The sequence below is a fragment of the Cotesia typhae genome, unplaced genomic scaffold (assembly GCF_013202065.1).
Source record: "Cotesia typhae breed Kobodo isofemale line unplaced genomic scaffold, CoteBio_Ctyphae contig_48, whole genome shotgun sequence".
Classification (NCBI taxonomy): domain Eukaryota; kingdom Metazoa; phylum Arthropoda; class Insecta; order Hymenoptera; family Braconidae; genus Cotesia; species Cotesia typhae.
The window spans coordinates 13,829,569-13,850,000 of record NW_027423756.1 but is presented as its reverse complement, the minus strand read 5'-3'; the positions used below and the strand labels follow the sequence as shown (position 1 = coordinate 13,850,000).

At 26.6% G+C, this 20,432-nt stretch overlaps 4 protein-coding genes across 14 annotated transcripts in view; 1 reads left to right on the top strand and 3 right to left on the bottom strand.

Moving 5' to 3' along the window:
• The window catches only part of Ich (zinc finger protein ichor), a 14,696-nt gene extending 11,276 nt beyond the window's left edge, over positions 1-3,420 (bottom strand). Inside the window, exon 1 of the mRNA XM_074246576.1 lies at positions 3,333-3,420. Coding sequence (XP_074102677.1) covers positions 3,333-3,420 — 88 coding nt within the window. The remainder of the gene's footprint in view (positions 1-3,332) is intronic.
• Pak (serine/threonine-protein kinase PAK 3-like protein) overlaps positions 1-20,432 on the top strand; it is a 39,054-nt gene that overhangs the window by 16,292 nt on the left and 2,330 nt on the right. Inside the window, exons 1-7 of one of the 10 annotated variants that reach the window (XM_074247173.1) lie at positions 11,982-12,118; positions 12,287-12,359; positions 17,756-17,921; positions 18,281-18,476; positions 19,570-19,738; positions 19,819-20,063; positions 20,129-20,415. In XM_074247173.1, the coding sequence (XP_074103274.1) occupies positions 17,866-17,921; positions 18,281-18,476; positions 19,570-19,738; positions 19,819-20,063; positions 20,129-20,415 (953 nt within the window). In that variant the 5' untranslated portion in view covers positions 11,982-12,118; positions 12,287-12,359; positions 17,756-17,865. Of the gene's footprint in view, positions 1-5,499; positions 5,640-11,981; positions 12,119-12,286; positions 12,360-12,968; positions 13,328-17,737; positions 17,922-18,280; positions 18,477-19,569; positions 19,739-19,818; positions 20,064-20,128; positions 20,416-20,432 lie in introns of those variants that run through there. The other 9 variants (XM_074247171.1, XM_074247167.1, XM_074247169.1 and 6 more) reach the window with 9 other exon arrangements.
• On the bottom strand, positions 6,450-9,414 carry Cahbeta (carbonic anhydrase beta). The gene is made up of 6 exons (XM_074247179.1): positions 9,176-9,414; positions 8,539-8,623; positions 8,218-8,405; positions 7,952-8,143; positions 7,693-7,825; positions 6,450-7,191 (listed from the first exon to the last, which is right to left on the bottom strand). The coding sequence occupies exons 1-6, from the start codon at positions 9,266-9,268 to the stop codon at positions 7,109-7,111; spliced, it is 774 nt and encodes a 257-aa protein (XP_074103280.1). The 5' UTR covers positions 9,269-9,414; the 3' UTR covers positions 6,450-7,108.
• On the bottom strand, positions 9,528-11,545 carry Raga-b (Ras-related GTP binding A/B). 2 transcript variants are annotated; one of them, XM_074247178.1, is made up of 5 exons: positions 11,414-11,545; positions 10,908-11,007; positions 10,440-10,824; positions 10,020-10,351; positions 9,528-9,930 (listed from the first exon to the last, which is right to left on the bottom strand). In XM_074247178.1, the coding sequence occupies exons 2-5, from the start codon at positions 10,996-10,998 to the stop codon at positions 9,839-9,841; spliced, it is 900 nt and encodes a 299-aa protein (XP_074103279.1). In that variant the 5' UTR covers positions 10,999-11,007; positions 11,414-11,545; the 3' UTR covers positions 9,528-9,838. The 2 variants fall into 2 exon arrangements, with proteins under 2 accessions (XP_074103279.1, XP_074103278.1); XM_074247177.1 differs by lacking the exon at positions 11,414-11,545 and adding an exon at positions 11,072-11,167.

Genomic DNA, 20,432 nt, shown 5'->3' with positions numbered 1-20,432 from the left:
ACTGAATAAATTTTTGTGAAAATGCGTTAAAAATAGTCCACAGTATCCAAAGTACTTGTAACTAGGCTCCATCAATAAAACACACGTGTTTTTACCTTACATTATCTTAGTTCTAGTACGGATAATTTATTAGTGAGAAAACTAATATAGTTGTGTACGTTGTAGACAGGGGAAAATTAAAACCATGTGTTGTTGCACGCGACTCTCGACAATACACATCTTACATGCCCTTCATCAGGCACTCTATACATAAAAGACTAACATTTTTTTTTTTAAATACATTTCTATAGTCAAATGATTGTCTAATAAATCGTTGAAGCGAGCAAATTGTTAAAAGAATGAAAAGAATGTCAATGCATGTGTCCTTTAAAGTCGTAAATTGACTGGAAAAATAATAATGATAATGATAATAATAATAATATTAACATAAGGAAATTATAATAATTTAACAGTATAATCTCTGCGAGAAAAAAAAAAAAAAAAAAAAAAACTAGGTCTTTTGTCACAAGTCATAAAAAACAATTATAACATTAATTATTATATTTAATATTGTAATTTTATTCAAGGTACAGCTCGTCGTTAAATTATTGTATTATTATTATACAGAGTTGCGTGCCAATTATGGTTATCAAATTTATCACCTAGTGTCGTTAATTTTTTTTTTTTTTTTTTTTTAATCGTATATCGTGGACAAAAAATTATATATTGCATTAAATAAAGTGATGACAGGTCTATTGAACCCTACAAATATTATATGTATCTATTTCTCGGTAGAAGATATTTATACATGTATAGATATAGTTGTAGGCTGTAACTGATTGGACTCACGAAAGTTGCATGGTATAAATATTGTAGGTAAGGTTAAAAAGGGCGCGTCTAATCTCCGTTTCTACGATTTAGTTTTCATTCAGATATACTTAAAAATTACCAAAACTAATACAACATAGAATGTTTTGAGAATAAATGTTATTTAAAAAGACGTAATTTCGTACGGCGTATACTTATATAAGATATTTCAAAATATTTTGTGGTAAACATATTTGACACGCTGTGTGTGGCTGATGTTTTTAATTTTTAACATCCGTTAAAATTGATGCAATTATCAATGGCTTCAATCGATCAATTGATTATTTATCTTTTACTAGACTCAAAATTACTAAAAATTAAATAAAGTTAAAATTATAAATAATATAACGAACAAACTATAATAGAGAGAGAGAGAGAGAGAGAGAGAGAGAGAGAGAGAGAGAGAGAGAGAGAGAGAGAGAGAGAGAGAGAGAGAGAGAGAGAGAGAGAGAGAGAGAGAGAGAGAGAGAGAGAGAGAGAGAGAGAGAGAGAGAGAGAGAGAGAGAGAGAGAGAGAGAGAGAGAGAGAGAGAGAGAGAGAGAGAGAGAGAGAGAGAGAGAGAGAGAGAGAGAGAGAGAGAGAGAGAGAGAGAGAGAGAGAGAGAGAGAGAGAGAGAGAGAGAGAGAGAGAGAGAGAGAGAGAGAGAGAGAGAGAGAGAGAGAGAGAGAGAGAGAAGGGAGAATATAATGCGTTTAAATAAATAGTGGAATTTATTGGCGTAACTAAATGACCACCAGGTTTGGTCTTTCCACTTTTCTACTTTCCGCAAGTACATCTCTGTTGTATTTGTTTAATTTTGGATCTCTTTTGTTATGTAGAGCTATAGAAGTTAAAGAAGCTAAAACTACTATAACTGCTAGAAGATGCGGTTTCCTATTTCTATCTTTATCTTTCTTACTATATTTTTTTCAAGGCAATTGTTATGGTTGAATGTTTTGTATCCTTGTTGTTCGGCGTTACGGTTTACGATTTACGGTGGTCAACTTGTCGAAATTTAGCGAGCGATTGAAATAGGCGCAGGTAGACAACAGCGTTTGCGACATTTTAAAATAAAAAAAGAAAAAAAGAAAAAAAAAGGTAAAGTAAGGTTGGGTCATAAATATAACTTCTGTACAGGTTGTAGGATTACTTATACTTTGACTCTTGTTAAACATGAGAAAATGCTCCTGTACTTGTTGAAATAACAGCAGGTTAGTTTGACTTATCTGTTCCTTGTACTGGAATTGGGTTTTTAAAATTTACAGTGGTTTGTCAAAGAAGAGTTTGCGGACGTAAATGTGGCCACTGAAATTCTTGTTTTGTTCCTTCAGTCAATCTCATTTTCATCGGCATTTTTTCATAGTTTTTCTGTTTATGGTCCTCTTTCTCTCTATCGCTTCTATAAACCATCTACACCATCTATATATCCATTTTTCTTTTAAGTTTTTGATACAATTCAATATAGACATTATAACTTTGCACCTTGTCGATCCAATCCAAATTCAATGTCTTTTAAAAGCTCTAAATTATATATCCTATATTTATTTATTATTTATTTTATATTTTTTTTTTAAAACATTCTTTTATACACTTTTGACACATGCTTTCATTAAATCTATTGTAATAGAAGATTACATTAAACTGGAGGTCATTATCAAATTTTTATTAAAGATTTAAAATAGTCTAATATAATATAATATGTATATATAATATATATATATATATATATATATATATATATATATATATATATATATATATATATATATATACTAAATGTAATAATTTAATTGTAAAAGGAATAATGGATAATATATAATAATCGAGTGTGTATAATATACAGTATACGACACTCTACACATAACACTGGATGCTCGATGTACAGCGGCATTGCTCGACCTTGTCAAGGCCTTCCGTTTCACAAGTTATATATATATATATATATATATATATATATATATATATATATATATATATATATATATATATATATATATATATATAATATATATTTTTCTCAGCTCCGCGACCATTCATGCGAAAATAAAGAGAGATCAACGAGTTTTACACACGCTGTATATAATATATAAATACCACTAACTTTAGTAAAAAAAAAAATTACTGTAATAATAAATTAAATCTTAAACAAGATTAATAACAATAATAATAATAATAATAGTAAAATGAGGACGTTAAAAAAGTCAATAATTAAATAAAATAAATGCCGATGAATTTTCACGTTTTGCGCTATTTACTATCCGGCTCGAAATCAAGAGTGGGTCGTTTACGTCTTTTAAGCGTTACATTTATAAATATATTGATAGGAGAATTGAAAAAATTTATTTTTAAGAAACCGGGACTCTGAATAAGTTTACATTGAATAAATTAATGACAGTGGCCAACTGGGATCTATACCGATATTTATTTATTTATTTATTTTTTTTTTTTTTTTTTTTTACCCATATAATATAAAATAAAATTAAATCGAATAATTCAGTCTCTTTTACATATTTCGTATCCATCAGGCTCTTTCCTCTTCCTCTCATTATCACCATTGTAATAATTAATATTTATTCTTATTTCTTTCTCCAGCATATTAAAAATATTGTGTACAATAAAAAAATTTATTTTTCAACACAATATTGTGTTTTTGTGCGTTGATAATATGTATGTATATATATATTAATGGTTTTGTCCTGTTAAACAAGTGGGTCAATTGAGATGGAGAGTGCGCCTGAGAAGGTACAAAACTATAAATAGTATAAACTAAACTAAAGTCAACTGTTGATAATTAATAATAAATGAATAAAATATAATATATATTATTGTGAGAAACGGATAAATAGTTTAACATAAATACTCCCAATCTACTACACACTTATTATAACTTCCAAATTCTCATACGTCTGTCTAACTGTTGACCAAGAAATCCGTTAAGCCCGCATCATCCAACAGCTCAACAACACATGCCCACCGCTAATGCTTACGTACTTTTTTTTATTATTATTCCTTTTTATATTTTTATATCTCTTATCTAACTGATATCATAATAACCAAATTTTTTAAATATTAAATAAATCCAATTAAAAAAATAAAAATAAAAAAAAATCTAAATAATTTCTAATAGGATAACAAACTAATTAATGTAATTAGTATAAATATGAAATTAAAAATATCGGATATTGATTATAGCCTAGTTTGAATTTATGTTTGGAAGATTACGCGGAAAAAACGAATAAAATAATAGAATAAATATGTATACAAGTATTACATATATGTATACAGCGTCTAGTGAAAATGGTATAAAGGAGTAAAGATAGGACGTAAACGTTTAAAATTAGTCAGTATGTATATATGTATATAATATAACATAGTTAAGTATGTTTGTAGGTCAGTAGCACGCACAGCGCACAAACCAAGCCCGCACACAATATACGCCGCGCATTACGACCAATACAACTTAAAACTCACAAATTGACTGTCATGGTAGTCTAAGTCTCTCTTTCTTTTAGTTTTTTGGTTTTTTAGTTTTTTTTTCTTCCCTCACCGCATCATCTCTCAACTCTTAACTCTTTATATTGTAATAGTATTATTATTGTATTGTTACTGTTTTTGAACTTGAATTTTTATTCGACGATAATATAATCACTTTACATTATAATAATAGTGTTAATTACTTATTTATAGTTAAATAAATAATAAAATTTCAAAAGATATTTGATTAGCAAACAATAATTATGTAAAAACTGTAATTGCAGTAGAATTAAAAAAAAAAAAAAATAATGAAGGACATTTGACAGATCAGTGAATAAATCCTTGCCTGACCAACAGCACACAATACAAATACAGTACAAATTTCTCCCATAATGAGTAAATTAACGTCTGACCTAGGTAATAAGAGTCATTGACTCCCGATTATATACAATATACAAATATTTATTATTCTGGTAAAAAAAGAGATCAAATGGTTGATTTATATATTATCGAGGACAGAATCGCTAGACATTATTATTATTATTATTATTATTATTATTATTATTATTATCATCATCATCATCATCATCATCAGTAATAGTATTAGTAAAAGTAGTAGTAGTAGTAGTAGTAGTAGTAGTACGCGGCATGATTATACAGTTAAAACGTTAGAATAACGGGACAATGGCTACAGAATTTTGGACATTTTTGTCTCAGTTGTCAGTATATACAGCGCCTACTGCTTATCGTTGGAATTAATAATGCGTTCACTACTATTATTATTATCATTATCATCAATAAATGTATAAAAGTATGTGTGAGATTGGTTGTCGAGGCAACGTACCATAACACGGTACGTTAATCTGAATTTATTTTAATACATATATTAATTCTTTGTTTTTGCTATGCTGGCATTTGAGAGAAGGTTGTATCATTATATTATAGATTTACCCACTAAGAATCGACATTTGGAAATAAAATTTGTGTCATTTCTAAACATTATTATATAGATGTATACTTAAACCTCAATTTGTAGCACGTAATTTATATGAGCCTGATTTAATTATTTTCAACTAAAATGTATACAATAATACATGCATTAGTACATTATTTTATTTTTTTAATTAAATATATATATATATATATATATATATATATATATATATATATATATATATATTCTTATATAAATTTTTTCAGAACAAAGCTTGCCTGGATAAAGAAAAAACCGCACAACCAGTGGTGTGTGTCCAACCATAAACTCTCTGCTACTCTTTTACTCTTTTGGATGTGCTCTATGCTACTACGGGTATTGCTACTTTGTTACGCCTACCTTCTACGTGAGTAAGACTCATAAATATACTTTAATTTTTTTTTTTTTTTTTTCATTTTAAACTACTGATAGTATATAGCACTTGTTGTAATTATCTATATATTTAGATTAAAAATTTTTTTAAGAGTATTTCTCTGTTATTACGCTATCGAACAGCAACAAATAAAACTGAATAACTAGAAATATTATATTGACAAGACCTCGATACGCCTTTGAGTCATTAATATCACAGAATATCACCCTGCTATAAAAAGTAGATCGATTCGCACTGATGACAACTTGTTTAATGACATTCATATAACAAATATATAAATACATAAACAGTACAATCAATAAAATCATTTACACAGTAAACGGACTTTAAGTATTATATGTATTAACGTAAAATATAAAAAGATACACATATGTACAATATAATATATATAGTAGGTCATCGGTTTATGTTAGTAGCAATGTCTTATGACTTGGACACGCTATGGTCTACCTAAATTTTTTTTACAGTAAAATATAATGCAATTTTTTAAGGTAAAAACACAAAACAAAATATTATATATAAGTACCCGGAAGTATTAGCAAAAGAAAGTACTAAATTTATGTTTAATATTTTTTACCCCTCATATGTATACCCCATTTATTTTAAAATTATTGTATAGAGCGCATCATGATAGTGATAAAGGACACATAAAGAATATGCTGCTGCTGCTGCTGCTGCTGCTGCTGCTGCGGTTTTCTATACATATAAGCAACCAGAGGTGGATAAAATTATTATTTTTATTTTTATTATCTATATATATATATATATATATATATATATATATATATATATATATATATATATATATACACCAAAGTTGGTTTATCAAAGCGAAAGTTCCGTGACAACTCGTGCACTTTCTTACGTTTTAGCCTAACCGTTACGTTCTCGTGAGTAAACTGACGAACCATGGAACCTAGTTTGTTTATTTTTTCATTTGTAGTTTTAGTTTTTGGGATACTATTTTTAAAATGATATTAAATTTATTCTACTGATTTAGGATAGTATGTCATGCTCGACTTTTTTTTTATCGATATAAAATAATGAATCAATTAGATTTAAAAAAATGAGGGGCCATTTTAAATAAATCAATCTCAATACGGATGTTTGAAATTATAAAAAAATAATTAATATTGTATTTAATAATTAAATGCATAAATTATTCAGTTGAAAATATAATGTATAATATTAATAGACAGTGTCTGGATCTTTACGATGATGATAATAGGGAATTTGGTAAGACATGTTCACTTTTACTGTGAAATAGGTTTATCAACAATAATCAGTAACAGCTATGTTAATGGCTATTGACGACCAGAATATCATCAATAATGATAATTTCTTCAACGAATTAGCTGCATATATGTGTGAATGTGTTGATACATTACATACTTGCAGAGTTAAAATAGTAAAGAGGCGACAGGCTTAGCTAAGCTTATATATTAGTATATAAGTAGTTTTGTTGTTTTGCTTTCTCTTTCGGGAGTGGCATGCTCTAGTTCACTTGCTACTACCGTTCTGGCACCTAAAAAGTATATATAAATATACATCGTACATAGAGATTAACATTATCAAGGTATAAATTCATTGTAAATCCTCTTTATGTATTAATATTGTATAGCAATGAGTTAAATTGTTGCGCATCTTAAAGTGCAATTTTTCACGATCTACTAATTAACAATACCCGTAATCGAGCATTAGCACGCAAAACGACGCCAACAATTATGATTTTTTTTTTTTTTTTAATTTTTTTGAAATTATATCTTAATACTCTCACCTGTATGTATAAATTTATTTTTTATAATTTGTACACAGAATAAATATATATATATATATATATATATATATATATATATATATATATATATATATGTCGAAAAATAATTGTGGTAATTATCTTTGATAATCGAATGTGTCGAAGGTATACAAGTTATTGGTAATAATTTTTATCAGGAATAATATTTTTCAATTTCTCTTAATAGGGGTTTTTCAGTTATTTCATTTATTTCAATGAATCTTTTATTACCCCGACTAAAATAGTATATATCTCCAGTATAAATATCAAACCAAAGTGCATGAATATGAAGATCATGCCGTTCCAAACGTTTTTTCAGAAATCCATATGACGCAATATTTTGTAATTGCTGAAGTGTATTTATCTGAAGAAAAAAAAAAAAAAAAATAATAATAATAATAATAATAATAATAATAATAATAATAATAATAATAATAATAATAATAATAGATACATGTGATAGATTTTTATTAATAATATTAAAAACTACCTGTGAAAGTTTATCTTCAACAGCAAATTTATCCTCTGGATCAATATAAGCGACAAATTTTCTCATTGGAGTTTCAGCTTGAAAAATCATAGGCTGATGAAATCCAGTTGTTTTTAATTGTTTAAATTTTTCTAGACTACTATTTGCGTGAGCACACAACCATGCTCTTAACGGTGATATTCTTCTATTATCCTAACATTTATTATTATCATTAATCATTAAAATCAACAATAATTAATTAATATAAAAAAAGAAAAATAGATTACTTTTGAAGCAAATTCCTCATCCTGAAGAGAGTACAATAAATTAATGGCTTTACAATCACTGTGACCACAAACAATAATATGACGTATATCATTAACAACACATCCAAGCTCCAAAGCTGCCGGCTCACACATTGTTAATTCATCAACAAAATGTTGCGAATGTGGAACAACATTACCAGCATTTCGTACTAAAAATTATTTCAACTATAGATTATAAATAATAATAATAATTATTATTATTAAAATCTAATAAAGTTAACTATTTTCATTGTTAAAAAAAAAAAAAAAAAAAAAAAAAAAGAAAAAAAAAGAAACTCATACCAACAAACATATCTCCAACATTGGTTTCAGTGAATCTAGTTGGAATCATCCGTGAATCCATGCAAGTAAAAAATACAGCTTTTGGCTATTGTTCGAACAAAAAAATATATATATATATATATATATATATAAATAATAATAAATAAATATACCATAAACCCGAGTCAACAAGTCTCTGATATTTAAATTAAATAGCTTTATAGATGGCAGTAGCTGACACTGTTATTTCTTTTTTCTTATTTCCTATTTAACTTTCAGTCGAAAAGAACGATTTTATAATAATCATTACAATTTTCTTTTTTATTATATAATATATTATAATGTTAAAAATATCATCAACTATTAATTTAAATATTTAAAATACAAGACAGTGAAAACACACAAATGAAGAACAAGAATTAAACAAAATATATTATAATATAATTAAATATGTTTAATATAATTAAAGTAGCAAATGACGTGCACGTGTATGAATAAGCGGCCATATTTAAATAGCCACTATAAACATGTGTAAACAGAAATGCAAAAGAGTATGTAATAGGAAAAAAAAAAAAAAAAAAAAAAAAAAAATAGTATTGCAACATAACTTGAATGGAATTAAAGAAAACATAAATAATAATTTTTAATAATAACTCACTTCGGGATGATCTTTAACTTGTTTAAATTGTTTAACCATTCCTTTTCTGTGACACTGTCTGTATCTCATTATACCTTTTATTATTCTATCCATTTTATTTTAGTCTCAACATTAATGATAAATTTTTAGAAATAAGTACATGGACATATATGTACAATTGGTGATTAAGCACAAAATATTAAAACAAGAAATTCGCCATTCACAATTGGCATTCAACATCAACATTCCTTGTGTATTTATCGCGCGAAATTCAAAAATTAATATTTAATTTTATTTTTTAACCAATTTATTAATAATACCGTAGGTAATTTTTATTTTTCTATACTAAAATTAAAGTATAATACATTAAAGATTACGATACAATATTATTTATTGATTTTACAATGAATTGACAAATATGTAGTAAAATATCAATAAATTTAAATAAAATAAAGTGTATATTTATTATAAACAAACACTTTAACCAATCTAATTTATTTTATTATTATTATTATTTTATAAAATAGTTTTATTTATACACAAGTTTTTTGACAATAATCCAGTCGATGGTTATTTTACCCTTGTTAATTAATATTTGTCACATGTTTGCAAATAATTTTTATATATTTAAAGCCAATTAAAGACTTGGGTCCGAGCGATTAAACGCTTGGACCGGGCTAAATTTTATCCATTCAACGCTGAACTTTGACTTACGCGTTCCAATTTTTCAAAATGCTTCCGTGCATTTCTAATATTGATAAGCGTTGCTGCTGAAGCTAAAATACAAATAATTATTTATTATTGAATTATAATTATATTCTTTAAATTAAAATAATTATAAATAAACAAAAATAAAATGACTTACGTATTGCTGGATCAGACATTATTACCATAACGTATGTGTTTGAAGTAAATACATCAATAAAAGCAGCAAAATTAGTATTTCTTACTTCCATACTTAAAAATTGAGATGCTAATTTACTACAACTCAATTTAAACTGTTTTATAATATTAGAAACTTTTTCAAATCGATGAACATCTCTGTGATATTTTCTCTGACAATGACTGATTACAAGAAAAGTTGCTCTTTCAAACAATAAAACTTCATCGGCATCAATAATATTGGCAAATTGTTCGAGACTTTGTTCCAATTCCTTAACATTTGGAATCAGCATGTAAACAATGGAAGACCATGCCCTTTGTAAGAAATATTTTTAATATCAAGGAGTAATGAATAATAATAATAATAATAATAATAATAATAAATAATAAATAATAAAATTACCTGTACAAAGTTTCATCCCATATACTTGTTCTGAAACAAGTACAATCAAGAGGGAGACTAAGTTTTTTTAAATCTTCAGCCCTATCTCTAAATATAACATCTCTTTGATCCTCTTGGACCAAATCCATTTTATGAACAAGGCAAAATATTTTAGCATCTGGACTATTTTGTAGTATTGCTTCCAAACAACTTTGATAATAATGCATATCTTTATCTAATTCACGTGACTCTACATCGAATACATAAATCAAAACTTCAACATTTCTGAATATATTATCCCGTTGTGAGGCAAAATAATTTTCCATAAATGCTTCTTGACCACCACAGTCCCATAAATTTAATACCAAATTTCCAAGGAATCTTACATGACTGTGTTCGACATCAACTATTTATAAAATATATAAATATAATATTTATCATTATTATTATTTTATTTATTTTTATGATAATTAAATAAAATATTGTTACTTGTTGCTCCTAATCGTCTGGTATCTCTGGCAATATAATTTGCAAAGATAATACTCCGCATACTTGTTTTTCCAGATCCGCTTTTTCCCATCAACAATACCTAAAAAATTTTATTTATTTTATTACCACAATTTTAAATATCTATTATAATTTTATTTACATACCTTTTTTTTCATTTTTATTTTATTTATTATCAAATTATCAAATGACAAAATGACAAAATACAAAAAAAAAAACTTTAATTATTTTTATTAAAAATTAGTAATGGACGATTACCAACTTGATAGTATATATATATATATATATATATATATATATATATATATATATTTTTTTTATTAATACGATTGACAGTGCATATGTATCTATATATCGACAATTGTTAATTAATCAACTAATCAAACTATTTATATTTTATAATTTTTTACAATCTAAATAAAATTCAAAATCGATTATAATTCAAACAAAATTTTTATCAATAAATATATATTAAATAACGACCATACTGAAATAATATTATTTATATATGAGTAATTAGAAAATTATTTAAAAATTCCAAGATAATAGTGATATATAAAAAAAAAAAAAAAAAAATGCACTGAGTAAAGTTTATTCTCTTGGTGTGTCAAGTTTGCCAAGTGAGTGAGTGTGTGTACAATGTGAATGTGCGTTTTAACAATCGATATATCTGAGATATGTGACATTGTGTAATTCGAGATATCGATAAAAAGTCTCTCCTGTCGTCAGAGTCTATCGATAGTAGCAGGCTTGTCAACGCAACAGCCTGAAAATTTTAAACAACAAAAATTAAAAATAAATTTTCTATATTATTTAACAATATTCATTAATTATCAATATTTTAATTATTAATATAATATAAATCATGAAAATTTTTTGTATTTTTGATTTTTTGACATGTCAAAATAAAAAGAATAAATATCGAAAAAATTTAAAGACGGCGCTGGAGTCGCTTGAAAGAGAATAAATAACAAAAAGAGAGAATAAAAGTAAGAGGAAAAAAAAAAAAAAAAAAAAAAAAAAACTAGTAAGAAAAGTCTTTATATTAGAGGGTGTATGGCTGTAAGGTGATAGATAGTGACGGGAATGGAAATGATGGTATGATGGTCAGCAAGAGCACCAGTGAAAAGTGAGACTGGTGACGACTGGTAAAACTGGTGATACTCTAAAGGCGCAGGCGGGCGGTGATTCAGGTGATTATCTATATTCATCGTCATTTAAGTCATTTATCCGTTTATTCACAATTCACCATTCACCATTCACCATTTACGATTTTATTTAACAAGATAACAATAGTTGTGTGCTATAAATTTTTTAATTCAATAAACAACTAATGCGTATATTTTTATTTTATATTACAGTGAAATAATATATCAATATCTACATCTACACTTATGTATATTGGAATGAAAAAGTGATATTGATAACTGAGAGGTGGTGGTTTTATATTGAATTTTGTACAAGTTACCATGTGTATATTATATATGTATAAATATAAACATATATAATATTTAAACAAAAAATTAAATTGTTATCGGTTGATGTATATTACAATATTATACTTTTAAGATTATTTAAGTTATTTAAGACGACTAAAGACTAATCAGTAGACCAATAAATACTTTCAGTAGTAACAGTACCAATAGCAGAAGCAGCATCACACCACGAGTTTTTTTTATTTTTTTATTTTTTTTATTTTATTTATTTTTTTTTTTTTTTTTTTTTCATTATTGTACATCAGATTTGTTTAAAATTAATATAAAAAATAGGTGTTGTTGTTTTTATAATAGTTTTTGTGAGTGGAGGACAGGGATTTAATTGACCATTGAATCTTGTGATTCGGTGGATGAGTCATCATACATTAACACTAAAAGAAACAACTCGTAAACCTGCAAATGAGGGTTGAATTTAACACATAGTGGACTAACGACATTGACCTATTATTTGCACCACCGTTTACCGATTTTTATTATTTTATTTTTATTTTTAAAAAATACATCACAGTAATAAAGATAATAAAAATAACTTGGCTGGTTATTTTAGTTTTCTTGCCAACTACTATAAAGAACAACAAAAGTCATCCAATTGATTCTACCAAATTAAACTAAATTTATTTATTTTATTATTACTATTATTATTGAAAAAAATATAATAAACCTGTAGCATTAAATTAATTACTCAAGTTATTATTGTATATTAATGGATTATTATGGAAGTATCTTAAAATTAATAGATAGAAAAAATAAGTTGAAAAAACACAAGTGCATTTACTACTTGTTCTTCTAATCAGTTGACTGTGATCTCAATAATTATTGTGATTCCACCTGATAACTTGTATAACTGACTTATAATACCAATAACGAGGTGGTGGTATTCTATCGACACTGGTTCTATATTCTACAGTGAGTAAATCCTCTAAATTAAACAAAAATTATTGTTATTTATTTTTTTAATTTATTATATACATTAACCGATAGTATACAACTTATACATTCATATTAATTAATATTGGATTAAAAATTATTTTCAAATGATAAAAACGTCCAGTGATTAAAAAAAAAAAAAATATATATATATATATATATATATATACAGGGTGTCTCTGAAGTGGCGGGAGTAATTGTTGGGGTCGATAGAGAAAAAAATACTGAATCGAAAGTTCCTGAGCCAAAAATTTTTTTGGGCCATAGAATTTGAGTTATGAATTAAAAACGATAGCCAATCAGAAGCGCGCTATTCGAGAAATGAAAATGAGCGGGGAAGTAGAGGAGACGCGAGAGTGAGATGCTGCAATAGCAGCTTACTCGCTCACACAAAGCCGAGCATGAGAGGGGATTGTGACGCTATGAGCCGAGTACGTAAGTGTGAATGAGTGGATGTATGAGGTCGCAAGCGGACGGCTTAATGTATGAGTGTGTGTCCGTGTATCGCAGCATTATTGGAGGCGTTGTAACGCTGAATTAAAGCTAACCGGGTACTCTAAGACAGAGGAAAAATTTTAATTTTTATTTTTATTCGAAAAATTTAATAAAAAAATAAAAAGGCCCAAGATTTAACCAGACCCACAGAAACGGAGAGTAAATTTTTAATTCTCATTTATTTTGCTGGGGATTATTTTCAAATACAAAAAAAAAAAAAAGGCTAAGATTCAACTGGAATCCAAAAAGAGATGGATGAAAAAAATTTTATTTTTTATTTTTAATCAACAAAATTATTTTTCTTTAAAAAAGAGCCCAATCTCGACTGGAGCAAGAAAAAATGATTGAAAAATTTTATTATTAATTTTCAATCAACAAAATTATTATAAAAAAATAAATGGGCCCAAGTCTCAACCGGACCCAAACAAACGGATAAAAATTTTTATTACTTACTTAATTTGCTGGAAATTATCTTTAAAAACGAAAAAAATGCCCAAGACTCGATCGGATCCAAAAAATAACAGTACAAAAATTTTTCCTTATTTTCAATCAGCAAAATTGTTTCTTTTAAAAAAAGGCCCAATCTCGACTGGAGCAAAAAAATGATTAAAAAATTTTATTATTAATTTTCAATCAACAAAATTATTTAAAAAAAAATAGTCCGCAGACTCAACCGGACCCAAACAAACAGATAGATAGTTTTAATTACTTATTTATTTTGATGGGAATTATTTTAAAAAACGAAGAAAATCGCCCAAGACTCGACCGGACCCAAAAAAAAAAAATAAATTGAAAAATTTTGTTTTCATTTTCAATCAGCCAAATTAATTTCTTTTCGAAACAAGGTCCAATCTCAAACAGACTAAGAGAAACTAATTAAAAAATTTTATTTTTATTATTAATCAAATATTATTTAAAAAAAAGAAAATAAGCCACAGACTTAACCGGACTTAAACAAACGGATAGAAAATTTTTATTACTTACTTAATTTGCTGGAAATTATCTTTAAAAACGAAAAAAATGCCCAAGACTCCATCAGACCGAAAGGGAGATGAATAAAAAAATTTTACTATTCATTTTTAATCATCATAATTAACTTTTTTATAATAAAAGGCTCAATTTCGACCGGACCCAGAAAAATGATCCAAAAATTTTATTTTTTATTGTTGATCATCAAAACTAATTAAAAAAACAAATGAGGCCCTAGACTCAACTGGACCCAAACAAACGGATAAATAATTTTTATTACTTATTTATTTTGCAGGAAATTATTTTTGAAAACGATAAAAATGCCCTAGACTCGACCAGACCCGAAATAAAATAAATTGAAAATCTTTGTTTTTCTATTTTTAATCAGCAAAATTATTTTCCTTTGAAAAAGGGCCTGATCTCGACTGGAGCAAGAAAAAATAATTGAAAAGTTTTATAATGAATTTTTAATCAACAAAATTTTTTAAAAAAGAAAATAGGCCCCAGACTTAACTGGACCCAAACAAACGGAAAGAAAACTTTTATTCCTGTTTTTTTTGTTGGGAATTATTTTTCGAAACAAAAAAATTGCCCAAGACTCGACCGGACCCGAAAAAGATAAATCGAAAAATTTTATTTCTAAATATTAATTAACTAAATTATTAAGAAAAAAAAATAGACCCAAGACGCAGCAGGACCCAAATAAACGGATAGAAATTTTTTATTACTTGATCACCAAGATTAATTTTCCTTGAAAAGAAAGGCCCAATCTCAAACAGACTTCGAATAACTGATTGAAAAATTTTATTATCAATTATTAATTAACAACATTATTCTTAAAAAAATTAATAGGCCCCAGACTCAATCGGACCCAAACAAACGGATCGAAAACTTTTATTTCCCATTCATTTTGCTAGGAATTATTTTTAAAAACGAAAAAAATGCCCAAGACTCGACCAGAGCCAAGAATAGAAGAATGCAAAAAAATTTATTTTCTCTTTTCAATAACAAACAAAAATTTATTGAACAAAAATCAGCCTAATCTTGACAAGACGATAAAAAACTGATTGAAAAAATTTATTATCAATTATTAATTGACAAAATTATTTCAAAAAAGAAAATAGGCCCCAGACTCAACCGGACCAAAACGAACAGATAGAAAATTTTTATTACTTATTTCTTATGCTCGGAATAATTTTTGAAAACAGAAGGAATTGCCCAAGACTCAACCGGACCCAACCAAACGGATGGAAAACTTTCATTTCTCATTTATTTTGCTGGGAATTATTCTGTAAAATAATTTTTCAATTAATCGTCAGGTAAAATGTCAAAAAATAAATTAAAACAAACATTGAACTCAAGTCCCAATAATTTTGATATTTTAATTAAAATTATTTTTTAATTAATTGACAGGTAAAATGTCAAATAAGGAATTGAAAAAAATCGCTCTCGAGTCCTGATAATTTTGATATTTTTATTAAAATTATTTATCAGTTAATTAACAGGTAAAATGTCAACTAATAAATTAAAAAAAAAAATTGAATTCAAGTCCGAATAATTTTGATATTTTAATTGAAATTATTTATCAGTTAATTGACAGGTAAAATGTAAAAAAATATACTAAAAAAAAAATCGCTCTCGAGTCCTGATAATTTTGATATTTTTAATAGAATTATCTATCAGTGAATTAACAGGTAGAGTGTCAAATTATAAATTAAGAAAAAAATTGAACTCAAGTCCGAATAATTTTGATATTTTTATTAGAATTATCTATCGGTGAATTAACAGGTAGAATGTCAAATTATAAATTAAGAAAAAAATTGAACTCAAGTCCATTGTTTGTCCGGTTGATTCTGGGCCCTATTTTTTTCAAAATAATTTTCTCGATTAATAATAAAAAATAAAATTTTTCAATCAGTTTCTTCTAGTCCGGTTGAGATTGGGCCTTTTTTGAAGAAACATGATTTTGGTGATTGAAAATAAGGAAAAAATTCTTTTAATTATTTTTTTGGGTCCGATCGAGTCTTGGGAATTTTCTTCGTTTTTAAAAATAATTTCCACCAAATTAAGTAAGTAATAAAAATTTTTATCCGTTTGTTTGGGTCCGGTTGAGACTTGGGCCCATTTATTTTTTTATAATAATTTTGTTGATTGAAAATTAATAATAAAATTTTTCAATCATTTTTTCTTGCTCCAGTCGAGATTGGGCTCTTTTTTAAAGAAAAATAATTTTGCTGATTAAAAATAAAAAATAAAATTTTTCATCCATCTCTTTTTGGATTCCAGTTGAATCTTAGCCTTTTTTTTTTTTTTTTGTATTTGAAAATAATCCCCAGCAAAATAAATGAGAATTAAAAATTTACTCTCCGTTTCTGTGGGTCTGGTTAAATCTTGGGCCTTTTTATTTTTTTATTAAATTTTTCGAATAAAAATAAAAATTAAAATTTTTCCTCTGTCTTAGAGTACCCGGTTAGCTTTAATTCAGCGTTACAACGCCTCCAATAATGCTGCGATACACGGACACACACTCATACATTAAGCCGTCCGTTTGCGACCTCATACATCCACTCATTCACACTTACGTACTCGGCTCATAGCGTCACAATCCCCTCTCATGCTCGGCTTTGTGTGAGCGAGTAAGCTGCTATTGCAGCATCTCACTCTCGCGTCTCCTCTACTTCCCCGCTCATTTTCATTTCTCGAATAGCGCGCTTCTGATTGGCTATCGTTTTTAATTCATAACTCAAATTCTATGGCCCAAAAAAATTTTTGGCTCAGGAACTTTCGATTCAGTATTTTTTTCTCTATCGACCCCAACAATTACTCCCGCCACTTCAGAGACACCCTGTATATATATATATATATATATATATATATATATATATATATATATATATATATATATATATATATATATATAAACAGTATTTAAAGTCATCTAAGCTTGAAGAAGCTTGTGCCTAATTCACCGATAATATACATATATACAAAAGTAATTAAAAATAAACAGACTGAAAAACAAAGAAGAAATAACTAAAAAAAAAATTATCAGTATGTCAGATGAAGAAGATAAGCCACCTGCACCTCCCGTTAGACTTACTTCCAACAGGTAAATTTATTTATTACATATATATTGAATGATAAAATAATAAATCAATTTTTGTTAATAATTCAAAAGCAAAGAGGATAAAAATGAGAACGAGAAAAAAAAAAAATTGAGTTCCATCCTCCAGAAATAGATTAACAGACACTAATTTAGTGACAGCTAAAAATAATATTCTTCTACAGTGTATACAAGACACTATAGATGATTATTAATATTAGGTTTAAGGGATATCGTTAAAAAATATCATTAAACAACTCTCTAAACCTAGTTCCGTCAAAGATGAAATAAAATATGTTATTTATATTTTATGTCGTTACCTCTCTGTTATTATTTTTATTAATTATTATTTAAATAATTAACAGAAGTGAATCAACGCCAAATTTACCTGTGGATATGCGACCACTACCAAAAGAGCCAGATTCGGATGAACGTAAAAAGAAAACATTAAAGGGAAAAATGAAGGTTAAAGAGAGTAAGGATAAACCAAACATCAGTTATCCAACAAATTTCGAGCATACTGTTCATGTTGGATTCGATGCTGTTACCGGTGAATTCACGGTACGTTTAATACTTATGCTCATTAATTTTTTTTAATAAATATATATATATATATATATATATATATATATATATATATATATATATATATATATATATATATATGATGCACTATTCGCTTGCTGCTTTGCTGTTTTGTATGGAAAAACGGAATATCCAATATAAATTTATTTTTACATATGTAACAATTACTTGTAGTTTATGTAATTATGCATTTATCATTTTTGATATTATTATTATTATTATTATTATTATTATTATTATTATTATTATTATTATTATTAGAGGAATGAACTACAATTATTAAATTAAAAACCTCGTAGAAAAATGGATTTTCCGTATCCGTACTATATATTTTAAATTCCAACAAATACATGTATGAATATTATAATATTATTATTATTGTTGTTGTTGAGTAATTTATCTGGTGCTTCTTAAATCTATTATTTTTTCACATGTTAAACTAACATAAACACGTATTTCTTTCAAGCTGCCATTAAAAGTAAGTAAATTTAAACAATCACAAAACGTTAAATGTTATTTATTATTATTATTATTATTATTATTATTATTATTATTATTATTATTATTATGGTTCTTTTTTTTTTCTTTCGTTATTACCAGTCTATTTTTGTTGCAATTGAACCATATAAATATTTATTATTATTATTATTATTATTATTATTATTTTTTTTTTTTTTTTATCCAACATACATTACAGTAGATTTTGTTTAAATTGTTTAATTAATATATTATAGAGCTTTAGTCGACGTTGCTTACAAAAATTAAAACAAGAAATAATAAAAGAAATAAATAAAAATATAATGACGCTTGATTTCACCTAGAATTTAACACTATCAATGCATTAATTTATTTAATTTTTTTTTATGTTTTTACTTATTTCTTAACTATTAATTATATTTTTCAGTTATTTATAAGTTTAGATTATTATGAATGAAGCATGAGTTATAAAATGAATGAAATTGTTTACTTTTATAATACCAGGAAAAAAAAAAAAAAAAAAAAATTAATTAATTAATTAATTAACTAAAATAATAATTAAAATATAATTGTTAATGTTAAATGTTACCAGGGGATGCCGGAAGCATGGGCAAGACTGTTAATGTCAAGCAACATCAGCAAGCAAGAACAAAAGAAGAATCCTCAAGCAGTATTGGATGTTTTAAATTGGTATGACAACAGTAGTAAGGAAGTTAAAGGGTCAAAGTATATGACAACCACTAAAATGGTTGGAAATGCCGGTATGTTTTATTTAAAATAAACTAAATTACAAAATACCTTTAAGTATATAAAAGACTATAATAATAAATATTTTTTTTAGTACCTATTGAAAGAGCTGGTAGCCCCCGCAGTATGGGAACTGGAATAAATATTGGTATTGGAAATGTCCGTGGGCAAGCAATGTCTCAAGCATCTGGTAGTTCACACTCACAACAGTCTCTCAGTAGAGTTAGTAGCAGTAGTCCCAGTAGTACTCCTACAGATGCTTGTGCAACTAGTTCTGAACAAGAAGATGAGCCACCGCCTCCGCCAATTTCAACACGACCAGAGCGTACCAAGTCTATTGTAATATTCATTGTTATTATTCACTGTTTTTATATTATTTTTATATATTAATTTATTATTGATAGTATACTAAACCAATTGAGGAAGAATCAATTTTACCACCGCCTATACCATCATTGGGCTCACCTCAGCGAAATGGTACACCACAGTCACAACACCAATCACAGCTTGATAAAAATAAAAATCAAGCGACACCAACATCAACGACAACCGATCAATCAAGAATTGGTCAAAATGATAAAGCAAGAAAGAAAAAAATGTCTGATGATGAGATATTAGAAAAATTGAGAACAATTGTCAGTGTTGGTGATCCTAATAGAAAATATACTAGAATGGAAAAAATTGGACAAGGGTAATTGATTAAATAAA

Bases quoted from the DNA above. Each gene is read 5' to 3' on its own strand.
- Cahbeta (XM_074247179.1), bottom strand. From the start codon at position 9,268: ATGGATAGAATAATAAAAGGTATAATGAGATACAGACAGTGTCACAGA. The intron at 8,406-8,538 runs GTATGAGTTTCT...AATAATTTTTAG, and splicing joins TGTTGGAGATATGTTTGTTG to TACGAAATGCTGGTAATGTT. The intron at 7,192-7,692 runs GTAATAAAAGAT...TATACTTTTTAG, and splicing joins TATATACTATTTTAGTCGGG to GTGCCAGAACGGTAGTAGCA.
- Raga-b (XM_074247177.1), bottom strand. The intron at 10,825-10,907 runs GTAACAATATTT...TTTTATAAATAG, and splicing joins CAGACGATTAGGAGCAACAA to TTGATGTCGAACACAGTCAT. The intron at 9,931-10,019 runs GTAAGTCATTTT...TTTGTATTTTAG, and splicing joins AATGTCTGATCCAGCAATAC to CTTCAGCAGCAACGCTTATC.